We start from the raw sequence: 23589 nt of genomic DNA on the forward strand, positions 1-23589 counted from the left end.
CTTGCAAACAGTGCATTACGGTAATCTACCGACGACGAGAGGGCGGTACCCACCTTCAAAATAAAAGTTATCAATACACGCACGTCAGTGGTTTGGATTGAAATAAATAAAATTGTAAAATAATAATGATGGAGAGTATTTCATAATAATACATGTCATTTCTAAGCACCTTTCAAAGCCAACATTTTGTACTCACACGTGTCTTCAAATGCAGACTGTCGTTCCAAGCTGCATTTTTCGACCTCTTCGATCCTGTCAGGTGGAGGCAGGGGGGGGGTATAAAGCCACAAATAAAGATATTTCCAATATGAAGTAAGTAACCCTTTTCACTAATATACAACATTCTATCTTGACAATAAAAAACACATTTTACATCCCGTTCAAATCTTTTCCAGTGTATTTTTTTTACTTTTTAGTCTTTCCAAAAGCTCTTCTGTGATGAGTAGAACTTTGGCTCCCTCTTGTGGACACAACATCACATAACGGTGGTGTGGGTATCATGACTGGTTGGTTGCACAGGGACTAATGATGAAAAAAAATGTTATGAATGGCATGATGATGAATTGGACGATCTGCGATTGAATGACAGGCGGTACCAGGGTTACATAAACCCTCTCTCACCCAACGTCTGCTTCTGCTGCGACCCTGAGGACAAAATATATCTCAAAATAATTTACATTGATTAATCCAATTCAACTAAAACAATAAATCTTCAAAAAAAAAGAGAATTTGTACGCAATTTATTCAAAACAGGACTAACAAACCACAATATCGAAACAATATGTTTCACAACAATCCAACCACAATCCATTTGCGCGCTATTTTTTTTCGGGCCCGCTTGACTAATCTAAGGATCCCGATGGATGTCATTTTCCCGCAAAAGCGGCCTCTGACCCCGCCAAATACGACAATTCCGGCGATTTTGATCGATAACCGTGAACGCGAATGTCTTCTGAAGATTTTAGCTAAACAGCAAATGTCATTCAGTCCAATAATAGACATCGTTAGGGGGGATAGAAACAAAATTAGCTGAAATTGTTGTTTTTTTCCTATTACAGGATATGGGATGCTTCCTTTAGCACTCTAATGAGCATCGTGGTGCATTTAGCAAGGCATTGAATTTAGCCGTACATCAGCTAAATATCTGACCGGAAGCTTCTGGTGAAATGGCGAGCAACCTACCCGTGCAGATGATGCAATTTGGATCCTCTATTTTGATATGATAATAAACGTTTTCACGTGCATTCAAAAAAATAAAAGGCACAGAAATGTGAACGCAACAGTGTTTTCGTCTCTACGGCCACGCCCGAAATAAATAAAATTGACAATAAAGTCAAAATATTACATATAGAAAAAAATGTGGCATAAAGTTATAATTGTAGGGCCACACTGAATATAAAAATAAGCAAAAATGTTTGAATAAAGTCACTTTTGTTTCTCTTGAGTTGGGCTGCACTACAAAATAATAATAATAATAAAAATAATAATAATAATAATAAATAAAATAAAAACAAAGATGATTTGATGAAGCGTCAACTCTCAAAATTGTGATGAGAAAAACAAAAAAAAATCACGATGGCCAGAATTTTAAGACAAAAAAAGACAATAATAATATTATTATAAATTAAATAAAAACAAATGATTTTTTAAATAGCGTCAACTCACAAAATTGTGATGAGAAAAACTCCCCCCCCCAAAAAAAATTCAAGATGGCCGGAATTTCAAGATTAAAAAACACTCCATAAAACAGTGTGAAAATAAATGTTACATTTAACACAAATAAATTAAAATTTAATTCAGTTATATCACGAGGAAAAAATGGACTGAAAAGAAGAAAAAAATGTCCCATTGAAATGGATGAAAAAGGCAAATAGTGTTTTAAAAATATGGTGACGCCATTTCCGTCATATTTTGGCACACCTCACATCACAATATGTTTTCGAATTCTGCCCGCGTTTGCATTGCAGGTCCTCATCTGTAAGCACCGCCATCCGTCTAATTTGCATAACATTGCGTGGTGAGAATTATGACGTCAAATGCTAACCCAAAAAACTAACAAATACCCCCACAAAATCTCGTTTGCATTGAAGCTGAAGTGGTTCGGAATTGTTGCCCCCGCCCCCCTTGTGTGATATTGCTAACGTAAAGAGCACGTGAATGCCCTTTCACAATGTGATGGAGACGTTGAACAAGCGCGATAACAGGCTAAACACCCCCCCCCCCCCTTCAAAATAATATTTAAATAAAAAAGAAATTAAATACGCCATTACTTCAATCGACAAAGCCGTTTAAATAATTCTTGCCGTCTCGCAGCAACCCATCCGAAAGACAATAAAAGAGTCAATAAGCACAAAGGAGGCTTTGTTGAGTGGGCGGGGCTAAGCTTCGATGAGCTCCAGTGTCTTCAAAAGCCAAAGTGGGAGGGGCTTGGAGGGCGCAGGGGACGTTGCTCCGCAGCGCCCAAGTGTGAAGTGTGTTCAGGGAAGAAAAAAAAATGGCGACTTTGACATCCCATTTCCACATCCCCCGTTAAAAAAGGGGCGGGACTTAGGGACCGATGCAGTTGGGTCTTCGGAGGGGGTTAACGGGGGCGGTTTATTTGAAACCTGGAAGACCCGCTTCGCTCCCGACGCCATCCACAAAAAAAATCCCATTTGACATTCCAGAGTGCGACCGAGCACACGCCACGTGTCAGGCCCCCTCGCCCCTTTCTTCCTCTAGACAAGCTTCAGGTAGCCCGGCGTGGAGTAGTTGAACATGAGGAAGTCCAGCTCATAAAGCCGATACAACTGAAGCTGCTGCTCGGCGCTGACGTTGCCGAAAAACTGCGCCGTCATCGCGTCGGTGGTACGGGTGGACTTGGCGTACGTTGGGAAACGTAGCGATTCGGCGGCGCCGGCCAAGCGCAGGACGTAGTTGGCGTCCTCCTCCAGGCTCTCGTATTTGCCCACCAGGTCGTAGCGGATGTGGCACGGGTGGCACAATTGCCACACCGTCTGCCAGTGCTCGTTGAGAGGCCCGTCGCGCCGCGTGGCCGGGTCGGACAAGTACTGGACGAACTCCCGGAAGGTGACGTCGGCGCCGCCGGCCAGGGCCTCGCGCGTGGCGTTCTTCCGGTAGCGCCGCACGATGCGCGTGCCGAAGCGCTTGTGGAAGGACGAGTTGTACTTGAGGGTGAATTTGTTGCGGTAGGCCGAGACGAGCCGCTCGAAGGGATCGCGCACGAAGACGAACTTCAGGAAGGTCTTCAGGCGGTGGTTGATCTCGCCGATGCTGTACTGGTTCAGGGTCTTCAGGTTGGACGGGATGTGGGCTTCGTTGGACGGGATCTCCATCGGGTCACTGTGGACGGGCAGACAAAACAAATCCAGGACGGATACGGACCGCTTTGCGGCATTTTTGACATGCATCGAGGAGGAGACTGCTGAGCCGTTGCGAGATCAGCACCGTTTTTGATTTGGGAGGAAGGCCAGTGCCACTTAACTGTCATGGCTGGACAGCTCTGAAATGTATTATTATTATTATTTAGCTTGTAGCAAATGTGCACATTTCACCATGATGTCCCTGATCCACTGGTGAAAAGGACGCTTTGATCCTCTCCTCCATCTACAACTGCTTTATACGACAAAGAAAGTGTTTAAAATCAAATGACTGTCTCTTGTGTCACATTATTTAGATTGTTTTGGTTGTTGTTTTGACTTCAAGATGGCGTCGCAGGAGTGGGCTGCCTTTACAGCAGCTCCTGTATTTTGTTTTTCTACGTCTTCATTTCATTTCCACTTATTTTAATCACTTTGCTGCTGTGAAATGTCAATTTCTCCACCGCAAGACTAATAAAAGCTAATCCAATCCGAAACATATTAGGTAGCTAGCTAGTTATTAGCTATCTAGATATCTATTAGTTAGCTAGCTAGCTAGCTTTCTATCTATTTGAGTTATTCCATCATAAGAGTCTAGGAAGACTAGCTAGCTTGCTAGCTATCTATTAGCTAGCTAACAGTACCACCCCCCCCCCCCATCCTCCTTTTCTTCACGGTACCTGTATTTCCCTCGTCCCGTCAGCACCATCATGACCCTCTTCCAGTTGGTGCAGGCCACCTTGGGGACGTAGCAGTAGATGAGCTGGTGGTCCTCGTCCACCACCAGATGTTTGAGATCGGCCGGCGTGAGGACCCGCCGCTTGCGGCTGGACGCGCTGTGCACCCGGCAGGCGTCCGCCACCTGGTCCCGTCGGGTCTGGTGGAGGACGGCGGCGCCCGAAAACTCGGGCTGGGGGGGATCGAAAGGACGGACGGCCATTAGAGAAGGAATTGAAATGGATTGTAATGGCGCCTGCATATTTGCCAACAAACGTAGCCTTTCACTAGCGGCTAACGTTAGCCCACAGCTGCTTCCGACGAACCCCGAAATAACATGAACGGCGGGTCTGTATTTGGAAACGCAAACGCAACTTTTCCGCCCGACCTTCTTAAATTCCGATGACAGCATATAAGCGAGGTTCTCTGTGGTCACGGAGGCTTTTTTTTGGGGGATGATGTTGACATTGAATGACGTCCGATGTGAGTACGCCGTCACATTGGGAGGGGTGAATTTTTAGATTTCATATACCGCTACAAGCTAATGAGCTTCCGAAAAGGCCACGACGCAAAGTACAATGAACTCCGTATTCTTGAATTCATTAGCCGCCTTTGCTAATTCAATTAGCCAAGCGGTGGCGATATGGTGAAAATCGCCTCATTTGCATGCTGTTTGCTAATTAATTAGTCGGATACAAAGCAAATAACGGGTAATACACGCAATACAATGGAAGCGTATTCCCTCGAGGAAAAGGGGGTGGGGCTTCAGAAGCATGTTTCGTGAGCCTTAACGTGTTTTGTTTAAATCCCACTAAATCTGATTTAAACTGTTAGCATTTTATTCTTCTCCCTTACATATTATTTCTAAGCGCCTTTCAAAACTCTCAAGGGCACTTTACAGTCACAGGATAAAGTTTTTCTGTGGGTGAGCAGCGGAAGCCACACGCACCAGCGTTCACTCAATCCCGAAGTAACTCAAATAGATAGAAAGCTAGCTAGATAGCTAATGGATAGCAAATAAATAGTTGATAGATAGTCAGATAGCCAACAGCTAACCAGCTAGACAGTTTCCGGCAAGACAGCTAATAGCTACTTAGCTAGCTAAATGATAGAAATGACTGTCATATCACATCAAACAACCCTGGTGAATTTTTTTTTTTTGCCAGGGGTCAAGTGGGGGCGGGGGGGGGGGGGGGGATAGCCCCGCCCCCTGCCTGATGTCTGGCTTCACGCAAGAAGAAGCTATAATTCGCACAAAAGGAGTAGCGAGCGACGGGCCTTCAGGGGCAGATGCTGTAATTAACAATTGTGTGTGTTGTGTGTGTGTGTGTGTGTGTGTGTGTGTGTGTGTGTGTGTGTGTGTGTGTGTGTGTGTGTGAGTGTCAGGATGTGTGTGTCAGGTCGTATTATCTCCCGTGAAAGCATGACGGGGTCGATAGAATGGCAGAGAAGGCCTTGATGAGGGGCCGTCGACCTTCGGCGGTGTCAAGTTGCTCCCGCGGGAGGAAGGCGAAAACAATTAGGAAGCCATTTGCCAGCGCGCTAGCTTGCTAATTCGGTGACAAGGTGTCACATAATACAATGATGGTGGCAGTTAGATGAATCCCATAATAGTGTTTTAATCTATTGCTCTCAGAGGGGCTTCAAACCTGCTCCCCCAACCCTAATTCTTGTCACCGATTGATTTGATGCTGCGGGAGCTTTTGTTCTCTCCGGAATTAATGCAACAGAGCTTCAAACGTAAGGGAAGTGTGTTGGAATGTTTTTAATTAGCCTAGCATTCATTCATTCATTCATTAGCATTAGGCTGGCAAACTTTTTTAAGCAGCCTATAATAATAATAACAACAACAATAATAATAATAATAATAATAATAATAATAATACATTTAATTTCTAAGCGCCTTTCAAAACTCTCAAGGTCCCTTTATAGTCACAGGATAAGTTTTTTTCTATGGGTGAGCAGCGGCAGCCACAAGCGCCGGCGTTCACTCAACTCGGAAGTAACTCAAATAGATAGAAAGGTAGCTAATAGCTAGCCAGCCAGATAGATGCCTAGTATTAATTCATTAGCCTCGTGGACTTTTGTTAACTAGCCTATCATTCATTAGCATTAGGCTAGCGGACTTTTTTAACTAGCCTAGCATTCATTCATTAGCATTAAGCTGGCAGACTTTATGCTAGGAAAAAACTTTATTTTTCCTGGAAAGGGTTAACAAATGTTCTACTGCAGTGGGGGGTGGGGGGGTGTCTTGTCGGGGGTCACACCTCTGACAGATTGGCCGCGAATGGCGAAAGGTCAACGGCAGAGAGACACCTCACCTGAGAGGGGCTGTAGAGCTCCTGGAGGGCGTTGCGCGAGCCTTTCCCGCAGCAACCTTCCGCCACAAAAGGATCCCTGCGCATGACTGCAAAAGACAAGGGGACACAAGACATGTTTTCATGAGACGGAACGACACATTCGGACATTTTGGAAATGAAGACAATTTGGAACCCCGAGCGCATCAACACCAGCCTTCACCTTTTTTTGCCGCATTAGCATGCAAGAGAAGAAGAAGCGGCGCTTGTGTGCCGCAGCACAAAGCCACATTTCAACTGACTGATTTCCTTCTCAGCTCTTTGGACACGCAAGCGCTCGCTCCTATTAACTCATTCACTCTTTTTTTCCATCAGAAAAAAAGTTAATTCCTAAGCCATATGGGTCTGGAGTTATATGAGCTTGAAATGGGGACAGGTGTCCAAAGTACAATACATTATTGGTTTAGATAGCGCTTTAACAACTGCTAAAGCTGTAACAAAGCGCTAACATGGACATAAGGCAAATGCTGCCCCCTCGTGGAAGTGAAAAAACATCGCCGGAGGTTTGACCAGCGCTTTATCAGCACCCAAGCTTGAACAAAACAGAACCTGAACAAATTTGTGAATGGCAGTGAATGAGTAAAAAAATGCTCGTATTATCAGTTTATTTATTTGTGTTTGTTTCTTTATTTGTGCATTGATTCATATTGATCTCTTGATTTATTGACTTATGTATTTAATTCATTGTGTAAAATAGATGCAGTAAATCAATCAATCAATCAATACATTCATTGATAAATAAATACACATCAATACACAAATAAAAAAATAAATAGACAGATCAACACAACATTAAATGAATGAATAAATGAATAAATAAACAAATGGATAAATCGCCAATCTTTAGTCAACAGATACCGAGCTAGATAGCCAGCCAGCTAGATAGTGAATAGATAGCTAGCTAGCCAGCCAGTTAGCTAGCTAGTTAGCTTGCTACCCAGATAGCTAACAGATAGCAAATAGCTTGCAAATGATGATAATAATAATAATACATTTCATTTATAAGCGCCTTTGAAAACTCTCAAGGTCATTTTCCAGTCACAGGATCAGTTTTTCCACTGCAATCTAAGCTAATGGTGGTCCGATTGGAAGCTAGCGCACGTCGATGGCGTGCTATCCCGAAGCACTTCCAGTTGCGTGTAAAAAAAAAAAAACAATAAAAAATGTCTGTTGCTAACGGAGGAGCGGTCGCAAGGCGGTCAAGCGTGAGTCGATTGAGTCGGAAGGAAGGTGCTCAAGCGTGGAAGAGGCTCGGTCACATGAGACGTGGCGGCTGGCTGCTATGCAGACACCGCAGGGGGGCCGAGGTGGGGTCAGAAGAGCCAAAGTCGTGCCCACGTTGAACTCACTCAAGCATTTTCGGTCATAAAAACATATTTCACGTTTCGGAGAATCGGGATTAACCAGACTTTGAAAGGAGCAAGTAAAGAACAAAAGCGTTCACTGAACCCGGAAGTAACTCAAATGGATAGAAAGCTAGCTAGCTAGCTAATAGAAAGCCACTGTAGATACTGTAGCTAGCCAGCTAGATGGATAGCCAAGAGATAGCCAGCTAGCTAGCTAATATATAGCCAGTAGATAGCCAGCTAACCAGCCAGCTAGCTAATAAATAGATAGCTGGATAGATAGCTAACAGATAACCAGCCAGACAGCTAAAAGACAGCCAGCTAACGAGCTAGCTAGCTAATAGCTATCTAATAGGTGGCCAGCCAGCCGGATAGCTATACCGCACTTCTAACAAAATCTAAAGCTGGAACAGAGCGCTAACATGGAAAAAGGGAAATTCTGCCCCCTTGCTGAAAGGAAAAAAACATTGCCAGAGGCCATGGCCAGCGCTTTATCTGCGCCAAAAAAAAGAACACATTCAGGAATAGAGAGTCGTGCAGAAACACTTAATTCAACTCAAAGGAAAATAATTTCAGTTGTGCGCGTTAGCACTCGGGGGGTCTTTATGCATCAAACATCTAAAGCGGGAGAAGGGGGGGGGTCTCGGTAGCAGAGCGATTGTGAGTCATTCATGAAGTCTAAGCTCAGAGATTCGTTTAAGGTCTCGCGATTAGCTGCTTGCGCTAAAAGGGACCGTTTGCAAAGGGAGGCTAAGCCAAAGTGCTGTCAAAAATAACAACAGAGCCCAAAACACCCAATCTTCCGCCACTTCACAAGGTTTGAATTTGTGTTGCTAATAGCGGCGTCGTTAGCGCCTGCGGAATAATCGGATTGCGAGAGTGATGCATCGACTGTCAAGGTGTCTCACATCAATTTCATGGAATTTAATTGCGTTTTGGATTTGAAGCATTTTCCAGATTTTTTTCCCCCTCTTCTGTCAGTGCCACCTGAGGTTGTTATTCAAATTGGATGCTTATTTTATTTGTTTTATTTTGAAATCCTGCACCGGCGGCGATGTCACAAATCACACCACAATAGGCGATGGAAAAGTTTGCAACTGAAAAAAACTAGGCTGTTTTTCCCCTGTATTGTATTTATTTTGCATTTGTGTGGTCACTTGTTGCTAGGCAGAATTCACGGGGCAATGCTAATTGCACCCTTAAATCATTCACGGCCATTCCCAGCCACACACGCCAGCGTTCACTCAACCCAGAAGTAACTGAAATAGATAGAAAGCTAGCTAGATAGCTATATAGCTAATACATAGCTAGCTAGATAGCTAATACATAGCTAGCTAGATAGCCGGCCAGGGAGATAGGTAGCAAATAGCTAGCTAGCTAGCGAGAAGTCAGCTACATAGCTGGATAGCTAGGTAAAGCATTTTCCCTTCCATGAGGGGGGCAGGCAGCATTTGCCTTTTGTACAGCAGCCCTCATTTCAAGCTCAGATAACTCCAGAGCCATATAACTTAGGAATGAACTCTACTTTCTTTTTTGTTTTTTTTTTAACTGTCCCTGAAAACATTAAAAACAACCCCCATAAAATGTTAAATTGCCGTCAAAAAGCCGCCACTCAGCGTTTTGTTTGGCCGACCATCGTCAAATAGTTTATGGGGCAGCAGCCGCGTAAACGTGAACTGGCGCTGCTTTTACGGCGCGTCCTGCGGCGACGTGATTTGCCTCATCAACGCCTCCCGCGGTCCTCCGGGTCGAAGCCATCTAGCATGCGCGAAAATAAAAATAATAAAATACGGTACGATACAAGAGTCAGCATGTTTGAAGCTAAACGGTAGCACACGAGGCCAGTTAGGAAAGATGGAGGACAAACTAGTTTTGTTGATGGCTTGACGTTAAATCAAGCGCGCCTATTTTGTACGAAGAGATGCTGTCGCATCTGAGTCGCTCAGCTCCCACGCCGTGCTAGTAACAACCTGAGCATCTGACGGTTCCTGGTCAAGCAGAATGTTGCTGTGCTAAAAAAAATGGAATTATAAAGTCCATTTTTTTTTAGCATAACAACATTCTACTTGCGATGCTAAAAAAAATTGAATTATAAAAGTCATTTTTTTCGCGGTTAGCATGTCAAGTAGCCGTGAATTCTGGAACTGGAACAATGAGTAAAATACAACATCTGTGTTAACAATTGTATGAAATGCCAGCGGTGACCAGTCGTTAGCCTCATAAACGTTGAAATCATGAGTCACGTCCGTTTCCGCGCAGCTTCTTTCACTCGCCGTCACGTTGACACAGCGCCTTCATCGACGTCAGTGAGCGTGTGCCGACACTTGAGCCTTTCAAGAGGAGCTAGCGAGCGAGCTAGCGAGGGACCCGGCGAGCGGAGCGTGGCGGAAAGGCCGAGTCAGCAGAAAAAGGCTCGGTGTCAAATGTCTAACGACTTTCTGACAAACGGGAGAGTGTGCGTGCTAGCATGTTTGCGTGTGTGTGTAAGTGAGTCAGCGCCGTACAAGGCTACGAAAGCAGCGCCGTTCCAGACACTCGCTCACACTTGGTGCGTCACTGTAGCTACAAGACAGTCAAAATTATTGTCATTTAATTAAATTAATGTATTTATTCATTTATACAAGGGACACAAACGCTAAAGCTAATTATGCTTATTTCAGAGGGGGAACTGAAATGATTGGGCGGTTTCAAAATGCCAATAAAGTTATACTGTACAGCATGGGGGTTGATTTTGTCGCGTTTTTGGGCATTGACATTTTGTCTTAACTCATTCACTGCCACACAATGTACAACCACAACCTCCAGTCCCTATTTTCTAAAATTTTACTTCTAAGCCGGGCACCGCAACGCGCTAGCAGGCCGGCAACGCGTACAACAATTTTGGCCGGCCAGCCAGCATCTCACTCTCGCGCAGCAATCGACCGCGTGATGGCACCAGAAGGAGGGGAGTTTGCATGTCATTTAGCCTCTGAGTCTCTATTCAACATTTTGAATGGATTTCAACTTACGACCATTTCGACTTACGACCACTTGGTCGAAACGGAACTCGGTCGTAAGTCGGACGTTACCTATATTTGCACGAGTTGACACCATTTCCTTTTTCCTGATACTTTGCTTCGTCACATTTTGTTAGCTTAGCATGGGAGTTGAATCATTCACTTTTTTTCTTTCCGATTCTTTGTCAAGTAATTGTAATACATTGGAATTGTACAAAGAAAAAATGGACAACAGGACGACAGAAATGCTAAAGCTAATTCTGCTTATTTAAATGAATACAATTGAATGAAGTAGATGTGGCTACATGGTCAATCTTGAGCGTATTTTGGGATCATTTTGAAAACATGTTTTGAAGCTAAAAGTAAAGGTGACATGAAAAACCACAGGAATGCTACATGACACAGTAAAGCGCTCTCTGTGGTATTATATATAAAACATTTTAAGAGCAGAACATGTGACAGAAATGCGTCCGCGGAAGGCAAAACAAAGATGGCTTATTCGGTCCACAATCCCAATTGCGACATAAAAACTATTTCTGGTGTCAAGTTATTCATCTCCCCGCCCGATGTGGCGGCTAGCGTGCCGGGTGACGATCGTTAAACGCCATCGCAGGTTGGTTGCGGTGGCAGAAACAAGTGTCTGCATGAAATTCCGCCAAACCAGACGCTCAACACATGTCTGTTAATTGTAATCACTACGTCTGGGGTATCATTTTGTTTTTCCTTGTTTGTCTTCAACGTTCTCTGGGGAGCGATAAAAGCGGTTTTTGGACACAAATGGGGGGGAGGGAGGGAGGGATGCTATGGGGGAGTTCAGACAAACCTCCAGAGGCGCAGCTGGCCTCGGGGACTAAAATTAGAGGTGGAGGGAGGGGTTGGGGAAAAAAAGTGAGAGGGCTCTGCAATTTACATGCTAAGGAAAGGAAAAAATAAAAAAATAAAGACATAAGACGGTCGTAAAAAGTAGACAAGATTGATTTAGCTAAAACCATAAAGGCAGAGTCCACTGGGATGTTTACAGCATATGTATATATTTACTGCATATATATGGGTGGATAGATTGATAGCTAGCTAGCTAGGTAGTTAGATATAGATAGACAGCTAGCGAGATAGCTAGATGGACCGTTAGCTTGTTAGCTAAGTATACAGAAAGCTAGATAGCTAAGTAGACAGCTAGTAAAATAGCTAGATAGACAGCTACCTAGCTATACAGACAGACAGACAGACAGACAGACAGACAGACAGACAGACAGACAGACAGACAGACAGACAGACAGACAGACAGACAGATAGATAGATAGATAGATAGATAGATAGATAGATAGATAGATAGATAGAGATCTGCGGCGTCGTCTCATTTGGAATACTTTCAGTGGTGGCTCTGCTGCAGCTCAACATTTATGCCCCGTTAAATTATAGTGCGTATGTTTTTTTTCTTGTTTTTTTTTCAGGCACTGCAAAGCCTCCTAAAATAGAAAGCGGTGGAAATTATAGGTCTTGAGTGGCCGCAAGTTAGCGTTTGTGCGCGAGCTTGTTGACGTTAAGAAAGAAAGAAAGAAAGAAAGAAAGGGGGAGGGGGGTTGTACGGAACTGATGATTGGTTCTGCTTTTTGTCTATCAATCAGCTGACCACTTGGCAGGAAAGCGATCCAAAATGGCGAACACAGGTCTTGGTCATCACAATTTATCATAATAATAATAATAATAATAATAATACATTTCATTTTTAAACGCCTTTCAAAACTCTCACATTACAGTCACAGGATCAGTTTCTCTGTGGGTGAGCAGCGGCAGCCACATGTGCCAGTGTTCACTCAACCCGGAATTAACGCAAATAGATAGAAAACTATCTAATATATAGCTAATAGCTAGCCAGCTAGATAGCTGGCCAGATAGATAGCTAATAGCCAACTACTTAGCTAATGTATAGCCAGCTAGCAAATAGATAGCTAGCTTGGTAGCTATCTAGATAGCAAATAGCTAACTAGGTAGTTAGCTAGATAGCAAATAGCTAGCTAGTTAGCCAGCTAGCTAGCCAGCTATATAGACAACGGGATAGCCAGATAATAATAATAATAATAATAATCCATTTAATTTCTAAGCTAATAGATAGCTAGCTAATAGATAGCTAAGATTGTTGACCTTGATGTTGCCCAATGACTTTTTTTTAAACAGGCTACTAATGTTGTAGATGGAGGTGCTTGCTACCTGGTGCCCACAGTCACTATCTTTGGTTCAACTACATAGCTAGCTAATAGATAGCATCTTTTAGTTTGCAAGTAGCTGAATAGAAGCGTAAATAAGAGTACGGAGGTATTCTCCGCGAACCAAACAGACTTTGCCAAGCCGAATTACTAAAAATATAAAACAGGTCCACTACGGGTGGCGCAACAGGCAACAATGGCGAGCGACAAAACGGTCACGTCATACCCGCGCTATTTCCAACCCCAATTTGAAAACCAGACTCAAACCCCCGCCAGGTGACCATTTGGGTCCGTTCCCATTGTCTCCCTCATTCCCCATCACCATGGCAACCCCATCCCATGGGCAAAAATGAGATGATAACAAGAGAGGGTGGAATGTGTTGAAGCTTTGAGCATTTACACCCCCCGCCCCGCCCCTCTTTTTTTCCTGACTTTCATCATTCTTCCTTTGGCAGCCATTTTGGTCGTCATAAATATTGCCTGAAGCATGTCTTGCAGGTGCAGTGTGTGTAAATAAAAAATAAAAATAAAGGCAAGCAGACAAGGAGACGACAGATGGTCGCTCTCAGATATGAAAATGACGGATGAGCTCGCTTGCGCAAGGTGGCAAAACCAAGAAATGATTGATTACAGGAAAGACAGAAAAAGTGGCTTGAAGACATTTTTTTGCGCATCATAAAAATATGTTTTTTTTTTTTTTTTTTGGGGGGGGGGGGGGGGCACTAATTGGACAACCAGCCTAAAGCCTTGTCTGAACAGCATACAGCAAGAGGAGCTTGGAAGCAATTGTTTCCATCACGTTCATCTAAGGCCAAAAATGGGAAAAGTGGCTTTTTTCCGGGTACTCCACTTTCCTCCCATATGCAAAGTAGGCTGATTGAACCCGCAAAAATATAATGATTTGGTCAGGCAATTTGTCCAAGTGGCCTCGCTCTGCCCCGGTTGTCATGGTAACGGTAGGCAGATTGGGCAATTTGGTGCGGTACAACCACCTCCCCGAATTGTTTGTATGTGTTTTTTTTGTTTTCATCAATTGATATGAAGTCAATTTCCACAAAATGTCCCGCTCGGGTTGCAAACTGAACGAGCGTCGTGGATTCGGAAGGCCTGTTGGCCCCGTCGCGGGTGCGCAGTTGATCTTGGGCTGACTTGAAAGGAGCGTGCAAGAGACACAAGTGGCAGTGCGATGACTGGAGTGCTTTGTGAGCCGTGCTTCAGATCTGTCACATGCCAACAATTACAAAAGCAATCAATAAAAAGTCATCTGACGCTCATTTTTTTCCCTTTTAAACAAAGAAACTCATTCACTGCCATTCCTGGATTTATTCGGGTATTGAAAAGGATGACGTGGAGCGCCATTCCCAATTTTTTTTGCTTATGTTTTTTATTATGGGGATGCTGATCACGCGCCGGTCAGACCTCTGGCAATGTTTTTCCTCTCCCACAAGGGGGCAGTGTTTGGCTTTTGTCCATGTTAGCGCTTTGTTATAGCTTCAGCTGTTGTTAAAGCGCTATTGAAAATTAATATGTATCTACTGTACTGTATTTTGTGCGGCTGCCCCCATTTCAAGCTCTGATAACTCCAGGCCCATTCAATTTAGGAATTAACTATTTTTTTCTGATGAAAGAAGATAGTCGTAAGCATTTTCTGCTACATTGAATATTTATGTAGTCCTAAAACCCCATATTCTATGGATCCTGCAATTTGAGGAAAAATGACACCCCCATTTCAAGCTCAGATAACTCCAGACCCAAACAACTTAGGAATTAACATTTTTTTTCTGATTAAATAGGAGAGTCTTAGCTTTCTTATGCTACATTGAATATTTATGTCGTCCTAAAACTCAATATTCTATGGATCCTGCAATTCGAGTGAAAATGACAAAAACCCTGGCACAGGAGTGGACACATTTTTACACATCGTCTGGCAGTGAATGAGGTGTAGCATCGCTACGTTGGCGCGTAGCCGCGACTTGCTGAGTCAGTCCCGTGAGTTTGCTAGCAACGACTCTTGCCAAGGCGTCCGCTCTGACCCCCTTTTTGGAGGACGTTCAAATGTCCGGCCGCGCAGCCGCACCCGAATGCAGCACGGAATCCGCCGACCAAACTGAGGTTGGAAAAAGCAACGATACGCAACATGGGTAGAAATAGCGGAAAAGCGGGTGCGGGGTGCTTTATGGAAGTAGTTGGGGGTTTGAGGACATTTAATCCGACGAGCGTAAACCACCAGAAGAATTTTCCAAGACTTTTAAATGTCGTCATAAAATACAATTTGTCACATTATGAGATACTTAAAAAGGGAAATCTCACATCACCCCGACTGGCTCGTGTGGTGGAATTTGGATTATTCATCCCAAAAACATTTTTAAGGGTACTCATACACGATTATGTTGTTTTTTTTCGGGTTGCAAAATGCGGTAACTGCGAGCTAGTAGTGAGTTAGATTCCAGAACTGTTTCCCCATTTTGCCTTGGCCACCAGGGGGCACTACGTTAACACCTAAAATGTGCTCAAAACTGCTCAGTAAACCCTAAATTGACCTCACTCCGCAAAAAATACACACAAATACACGCCTTGGAGTACGATTGTGTCTGTCGACATGTGCTGCAGCACCCTTTGTGTTCAAATTCCGACAAGTGAGGTCAATGTGATTCGTAAGCTTTTCTAAACAGATATTTGCCAAGGTTACATTTTGGTGTCATTTCATACTCGCTGCAGCTGATTTTTTTTTTTTTTTCATACAGCGTTGTAAATGACACCATGTCTTTTTTTTAGGCTGAGATGGTGATGAACAGACTCCTCTTGTTCGGAGCAACTTCCCGCAAGGCGGAAAGTTTCCATGTGACGCTTCGCAGTTAGCGTAGCATAAAAAAATACAGAAGGGGGAATTGCAAGTGCAGATAAAGCTCAATGCTACATGCGTAAATTAAAACATCAAGTCCTTAGCATGCTCGCATAAAATTCTTGCTGGTAACGGGAGTAGCCATTTTTTTAGACAACAAGGCAGAACGGAAAGTTCTGCCTCGACGGTAGCGAGCTACTGTATGTTTAATGAGACGTAGCCTTGGCGCTGGTCCGTTTCATTAAAAGCAGTGATTCACTTGGCTGCCGGCGTGCTGTCTACATCTGGCGGCTTGACGACAAGACACTGTCAACAAGCCAAGTCGCGTCAAGCTGGCTATCTAGCTGGCTATATATTAGCTAGCTATTAGCTCTCTATCTGGCTAGCTATCAAGCTGGCTAGCTATTAGATATATATTAGCTAGCTTTCTATCAATTTGAGGTACTTCCGGGTTGAGGGAACGCTTGAGTCAGGAAACATAAGCTATCTAGCTATCTATTAGCTATCCATTAGTTATCTAGCTAGCTAGCTATCTATTTGAGTCAGGAAACATATTAGTTATCTAGCTATTTATTATCTATCTAGCTATCTATTAGCTATCTATCTAGCTAGCTATTTGAGTCGGGAAACATAAGCTATCTAGCTATCTATTCGCTATCTAGCTATCTATCTAGCTTTCTATCTATTTGAGTTATTCCGGGTTGAGTGAACGCTGGCGTGTGTGGCTGCCGCTGCTCACCCACAAGAAAAAAACATATCCTGGGACTGTAAAGTGACCTTGAGAGTTTTGAAAGGCGCTTATAATTCAAATGTATTATTATTCTGATTCTAAACAATGAGAACGAGCGACCAGTGGCTAAAAATAGCGCACCCCCCCCTGCCTGCCTGGCTGGCTGTTACGAATGCCCTAATGTGGCTAAAGGGGCGACATTTGCAGCTCACTTCTAGGCGGCGAGGACCTAATAAGGAAATCAATAGTTATCGACGGAGGGTGTGATGACATAATCATCCCCCCAATGCCCTCACGACGCAAGAGTCCTGCGGCGATTGGAGGGCGGCCGTTTTCCCGCCGTCACACAAACGCATCATTTATCAGACTTCAAGGCAAGAGTCGCATGCGGGTGCGAGCAGAAGAGAGCTAGCTAAGCGCAAAATGCGGAGCCGCCGCGACTTAGCAACCGCTTGCGAGAAAGACTGAAATGGGGATTGACAACTCAGCTTTTTTTTATTAGTTCGGACGTTTTTATGAAGAGACAGTTGCCCGATTCCGACTTTTAACTCAGAAATGCGACTTTTAACTCAGAATTCCGATTTTTAACTCATAATTCCGAATGTTAACTCATAATTCCGACTTTTTACTCTGAATTCCGATTATTAACTCTGAATCCCGACTTTTAGCTCTGAATTGCGACTTTTAACTCATAATTCCGAATTTTGACTCATAATTCTGACTTTTAACTCAGAATTGCGACTTTTAACTCAAAATTCCGACTTTTAACTCTGAATTAAATTTTTTTTAACTCAGAATTCCGACTTGTAACTGAGAATTGTGATGAAAGAAGACAGTCTAAGCTTTCTGACGCTGTATTGAATGTTTACGACGTCCTAAAAGTTAATATTGTGTGGGTCCTGGAATTTGAGCGGAAGTGACAAAAAACACATTTTTTTGCACATCGTCTGCCAATCAATGAGTTCATAAATCACCGATGATTGGTTAAAAAAACGTCCTAATTATGTGAATTTGTCCTAGGTACTCAGTGTTTTTTTTGTTCTTCTCTTTTTTACCGGCCCCCGACACATCCCCCTCCGACGGTTGAAAGGCAAAAGTAACGAGGCCATCTTGGGAAAGAATGAAAAGCTTCCGTGTGTGGAATTTCCACGGAAAACTCCAAATGCCTCACCCCTCGTCAGCTGCTCGGTCTTTTTTCTGTCACTTTCAACAAGAGTGTCGCAACTCGTGAGGTAGACCCGGATTGGAGGGTGCGGGTATAGCATTGCCAGACCTCTTCGACATGCCTGAACCATGGCGACGCCGCCCCCGGGAACGTTATCTGACTAACAACAACGGCGCCACAGAGACATTGGAGAAAAGAATGTCAACTAGGCTTAAAAAAAGCAATCTCAAGGACTGATTGTAAAATGGCGGATGACAACTTTTAAGGTGGAAATGACTTTTTTAATGACTTCAAAATAAAAGCTAGGGAGAAAGTGTGAAATTACATAACTTAATACATATTTAGTGAGTTGCTTTGGGGGTCCATGTGTTGCTTGTTGGGTTTTTTGTGCTGCCATTTGTATGACAGGCAAGCCACAAATCACCTTATTTCGAGTTATTAAATAATAAATAAAAATTAATTAAAGGCATACTCTGCATTTACATGACAGGACCACCCACCCAAAACAGAGTTACCAGACTGTAAAAAATAGACGTTATTTTTTTATTTTAATAATAACAACAATAATAATAATAAATAGTAAATAATAATAATAATAATAAATGAAAAATGAAAAAATTAATAAATAAGAAATAAGACCCAAGAAATAAATAATAAATAACAATCGTTGTACTAAATTCATCCTGTCTACTTGATAACTAATGTTAAGCAGATTCCTTACTTACAGACAGTGTATTGTAGGTGTTTACCTACAATACACTGTCTGTAAGTAAGGAATCTGCTTAACATTAATAAATAACAACAATAATAATAATAATAATAATAATAATAATAATAATAATAATACAGAAGAATAACGGTACAACCAACCCAACATCCAACCCAATAATACATTTATAACTATCTCGCTAGCTAGCTATTAGCTATATGGCTATCTGGCTATCTAGCTAGTTATGTATTAGCTATCTATTAGCTAGTTAGCGAGCTTTCTATCTATTTGAGTTACATCCGGATTGAGTGAACGCTAGCGCGAGTGGCTGCCACTGCTCACCCACAGATAAACCTATCCCGTGATTGTAGTGACCTTGATTTTTTTTTTCAAATAAGAATCCATATATTTATTTTTAAAACTGCTCCCTGTTGATCACAGAATCCCTCAACGCAGAAGCCTGTCATTAAAATAAATAAAATTGTAACCTCCACGCATGTGAAAGGAGAGCCGGCCAGGCATGATTAAACGCTCGAGGAGAACCCGAGAGGGTGATCGGAACAACCTTCTATGGAAGAAAATCTTGGAGTCAGTGTGAGGTGATCATGTGACTACATTTCCTTGAATGACGACAAGGAAAATGATTCACATGCAGACGAGTTCATTCATTCATTCCACAAGATGGCGACCGCTTTGCGATGACAGACGCGGGCAACAATCGCTAACGCAGACTGAATGCTAAGCTAATTAGGATGAAAAAAATGGCTCTCGTCCATCCGTTTATCGACTGCTTGACCTCGTTCGGGTCATGGGGTAACTGGAGTCTATCTCAGGGAGACAATAAGTGGGGTGCACCCTGGAATGGTCGCCACGGTGATCATAGTTGAGGGGTTCTTGAGTGGGTTTTGTTTCCTCCCACTCGCCAAAAAATGCATATTAAATAAAAACAAGAATCCAATTGGAGTGTTTTTTTCTCTCCAAAATTTAGTCAACTGGGATAGGCTGCAGCTCTCCGACAACCTGAATGAAATTAACTAAAGAAAATGTATTTACCGAACTTTATTGATAGCTTAACCCTGACACACACACAGACGAGCTAACTAAATTATATTCACAGGCATATATTCTTTATCCTCTGAAAAAATGACTCATGTTACTGGGAAGTCGGTTGTGACGTCACACTGTGTTAAACTGTCATATCAAAGTATATTGTGTTCGGGACACTGCCCCCCGGTGGCACGGGGGCGCGCACTACAACGAGGTCCATTGAATTGATTCATGTTGAATATGTTCAAATGGAATACTTTGATATCAAATACTATATGTTATTTTTCTTACTTTAAATACACGTTACAATATTTTTATGATGTCTTTTGGATGAATGTCATTTCCATTCAAGATGAATTGAGCCGGGCTTTTAAATGAACGAGCGTTTATAGGGAACAAATGGAACTCGCAAGTCGAGGCACCGCTCTTTTCAAGTGAACGAGCAGCTGCTTTTGTTTCGCGTGGATGTCTGTCACGTTGCCTTCACGGACACGGACAGCGCGTGGTTTGCAGCACCGATTGTGCGCCCTTTTACGCATCACTACACGGAACCGGGACGTCTGATTTCTTTTCTTTTTCACGCCGTTTCCGGGACAATGCAGCCGATTCGACCGGCGTATCTCGAAAATAGCAAACGGATCGATTCTGGCAGAGAGGCGCCTGCTTCGGAATCAAGTCGTATCGATTATGCGGCTGGTGCAAACAGATTGATAGGGTGGCTTAATCGACACACAAGCGCGCGCGGGTGCGTGTGAGCGTTGGGGGAAAAAAAGAGACAATGGGTCCTACCTGGTTGGAACATACTTTGGAAATAAAAGATGACCAGTAGAAAGGATCCCAAACATGTGGCGAGTACCATCCGGCATATTTTACTCATCCTCATGAGTTCGCTTAAAGTCTGTTTCATGGCCGACGAAGGGGGCGATTAATAGACGGGCTGAAGGTTCCGCTCGCTCGCTCGAACCTTCCCGATGTGCCTCTGAAGGTAGTGATGAAGACTGAGGAGGACTGAGGAGGAGTCGGTCGCGAGGACCGTCCGCCGGTCATTGAGCTAAAAGGCACCCTACGCGGAACGTACCATTGCCGGGCGGGGGTGAGGAGGAGCTACTTGGCGAAGGTGGACCCCCCCCCCACGGCGCAGAGGAAATGAGCTCGCCCATATGGACACTTTTGTCGATTTACGAGTTTTTGACTACAGTAAAGTCTCGTTATATCGATATCGGATATATCGATAATCCCGGTTATATCGATGCTATTTCTATGCACGCACGGAGAAAATTACATGCAAACAGGGTCGGATATATCGATAGTCCCGGTTATATCGATATTTTTTGGACGCCCTTGAATATCGATATAACGAGACTTTACTGTATTTAGAAACTTATTTAAATACAAGATTATATTATTTTTGTTTTTAGATGTTAAGTATTTTTACACTAAATGGAACGGACGCCTTACTCTCTATGTCTTTGCGTTGTCATATTATTTGTTTTTTCTCTCCAAGATGGCTCCCTTCTCTCTCTCGGCAAATTGGCGTTTATTATGTTCGTTAAAGTCATTATAAGTGCCTTTTCCGAGAAGACGGTAATTTAATATGTGCAATATGTCATGCATATTTTGAATATTTGACAATAAAGCTGACTTTGACTTTCCTCATATCGTTGCTAACGCATGTCTACTATTAAAATGGCGACTGTTAAAAAAATACAATTAAACGGAAAAAAAGTCATTAAATCTCACTTGGCAAATGGCAAAACGAATAGATACATTAAAAAAAACAACTCTCTTGAAACAATGTAACAAACATTTACTACAAAATGTAACTACAATGTCAACACCAAACATACCCCAATCTACTTGCGTACTATTTACTACTTTCCTTTTAGCTATTCGATTCCCTTTTGGGAATAATTGGAACTACAATAATAGAGTTGAAATGTGATTATTTTTTCCCCGTTTAACCCAACGTGAAAACAACGCAAGACATATGCAGACACAAAGATCCCAATTTAGGCTACCGTTTACTGGATGCCATCTGGCATTGCAACTCATTGTGGTCATAGAAGCGCCAGTGACAGAAGTAATGACAACCCACGTACATTTTTTTTCTTCACTTTACCCCTCCGCCATGTTGCTTTTGTCTAAACAAGCTTGAACTTGAAACGCCACAAAGGTGTTCTTGCAGATGACATCGGCTGCCATTTTGATCAACACAACCGCAAAGGCGCGAAACGGATGAGAAGGCGAGCGGCCCCTCCGGATGAATTTAAATGAGGCCCCTTGTGCGCGTGAATATATTTGTACTAAGCGTGTGGTGGCCACGCGAAGAAATACACCCAGTCAACTTGGAACGGAAATACGACGGGAGTGGAAAAGCAAACAGCAACTCAGGAATGCGGGCCGAAGGGCCTGGTCAAGAACAGACCGGGACCTATGAGATGAGGGCCATTTACAGGCTTCCATTTTAAGTCTACAATCGCTGTTTAGTTCATTACATGGAATTAAGTTCTGAAATCCCCCCCCAAAAAAACTCTATTTGGGGGGGGGGGCTTGTAATGTGGTGCTAATGGGCTGAGCCGAATTTTATTCTATTCGGTAGCCTTTTAAATGTCAGCTGGACCTGAGAAGGTTGAGTCCTAAGTGAGACAACTCTGTAAATCCAGAAAAAAAACAGGGCTGAAATCTATACCACTAAGTGGAGTTTAAACTTAACATATTTACACATCCGCTTCTTGAACCGGGCACTATTTTTCATGTGTCTAATTACCGTATTTCCCTGATAACTAGAACTTCTTTTTAGCCATCTTGACAAAAAGGAAAAGTGAGCTAGCTACATGATGACATTGCAGAAATGATGCTATCAAGCTAATATTTAGCATATATGATGATGTAAGTCCTATTAGCTATCTATTTGCCATCTATTAGCGAACTGGCCGGCGAGCTAGCTATCTGGCTAGCTATCTATTAGTTAGATTGCTCGTTCTCAAGCTGTCCAGCTGGCTATCTATTAGCTAGCTAGCTTTCTATCTATTTGAGTCACATCCGGGTTGAGTGAACGCTGGCGCGTGTGGCTCCCACAGAAAAAAAACTTATCCTGTGACTGAAAAGTTACATTTTGAGTTTTGAAAGGCACTTAGAAATTAAATGTATTATTATTATTAAAGTGGAAAAAAAGAAAAAAACCTAGATTTTAAACTTATTTTGTAACAATTTTGTAACATTAATTAAAAAAAAAAAAGATGAATGATATTGCCAATAGCAACACAGTCCCCGCCCCTTGCAAGGCCGTTCATCACTGGAAAACATCCGTAGACCGTCAAGGTCACCCGTAAAGAGCACGCATCGCGCCAAGCCAATCCCGGTTACCCCCGGCAACCGTGATGGATGGGGCCAACCTCAGCACTTTGTCATACTGTAATGCATTGGGGTCAATGAGGTGCGTCGGGGGAGAAAAAAAAAGTCTGTACGGTCGTAATTCAAGTTGACTTTGATACCATTTGGAGTCATTCAATAAAAGACCCCGTGACCTTTGAACTCTCACTGAATGCCTTATTAATGACATTTTCAACACGGTCCTGATTATTTTAATGTGATTTAGGGATTAGCGGGCGCACGGTTACTTTAGGGTCATATTTAAAACACATATAGAGAGATAAATCTTGAATAATTCAACACCCAGAACGGGAAGCTCATTTGAATACGGCTGCTCTGACATTGACCTTCCTTCCTTCCTTCCTTCCTTCCTTCCTTCCTTCAAGGACTGACAACACGAAGGAGTGAATTTGAGGCCAGCGTGACACTGAGAGAAGACTAATTACTGTTGTGACATTCATCATGCACACACGCGATTAGCAAATATTTAATTTGGTAATTACTTTGCTTGGCGAGCATTGAAATGAAATCTAATTGTGATAGATAGACAGACTGATGGAATGTACATAAGGCCGGTGTCGTTATAGAACATTTTCACATTCAGCTGTATAAAAAAAAATGGTTCCCTCTCTACATACTCGTCTGCAACTAAATTAAATTCAACCACAGCAACAGTAAGAGTCAGAAGTGACTTACCTTTAGCATGACTTTTTGGGATAATTCTGATAGTTCCAAAATAGTTTGG

At 42.9% G+C, this 23589-nt stretch overlaps 1 protein-coding gene across 2 annotated transcripts; it reads right to left on the minus strand.

The window, feature by feature from the left end:
* Positions 1-724: 724 nt before the first annotated feature.
* chst11 (carbohydrate sulfotransferase 11) lies at positions 725-20522 on the minus strand. 2 transcript variants are annotated; one of them, XM_088988653.1, is made up of 4 exons: positions 20277-20522; positions 6398-6483; positions 4040-4269; positions 725-3342 (listed from the first exon to the last, which is right to left on the minus strand). In XM_088988653.1, exons 1-4 carry the CDS (start codon positions 20377-20379, stop codon positions 2718-2720), a joined length of 1044 nt encoding a protein of 347 aa, XP_088844779.1. In that variant the 5' UTR covers positions 20380-20522; the 3' UTR covers positions 725-2717. The 2 variants fall into 2 exon arrangements, with proteins under 2 accessions (XP_088844779.1, XP_088844778.1); XM_088988652.1 differs by having other exon boundaries at positions 20262-20522.
* Between the last annotated feature and the right edge of the window lie 3067 nt (positions 20523-23589).

This window comes from Hippocampus bargibanti, linkage group LG22, assembly GCF_051943395.1.
Source record: "Hippocampus bargibanti isolate YZ-2025 linkage group LG22, ASM5194339v1, whole genome shotgun sequence".
NCBI lineage: Eukaryota > Metazoa > Chordata > Actinopteri > Syngnathiformes > Syngnathidae > Hippocampus > Hippocampus bargibanti.

Coding starts and splice junctions, on each gene's coding strand:
- chst11 (XM_088988652.1), bottom strand. CDS start 20,379: ATGAAACAGACTTTAAGCGAACTCATGAGGATGAGTAAAATATGCCGG. Junction 6,484..20,261: donor CCAAAGTATGTTCCAACCAG/GTAGGACCCATT, acceptor TGTCTTTTGCAG/TCATGCGCAGGGATCCTTTT. Junction 3,343..4,039: donor ACGGGACGAGGGAAATACAG/GTACCGTGAAGA, acceptor GCCCGTCCACAG/TGACCCGATGGAGATCCCGT.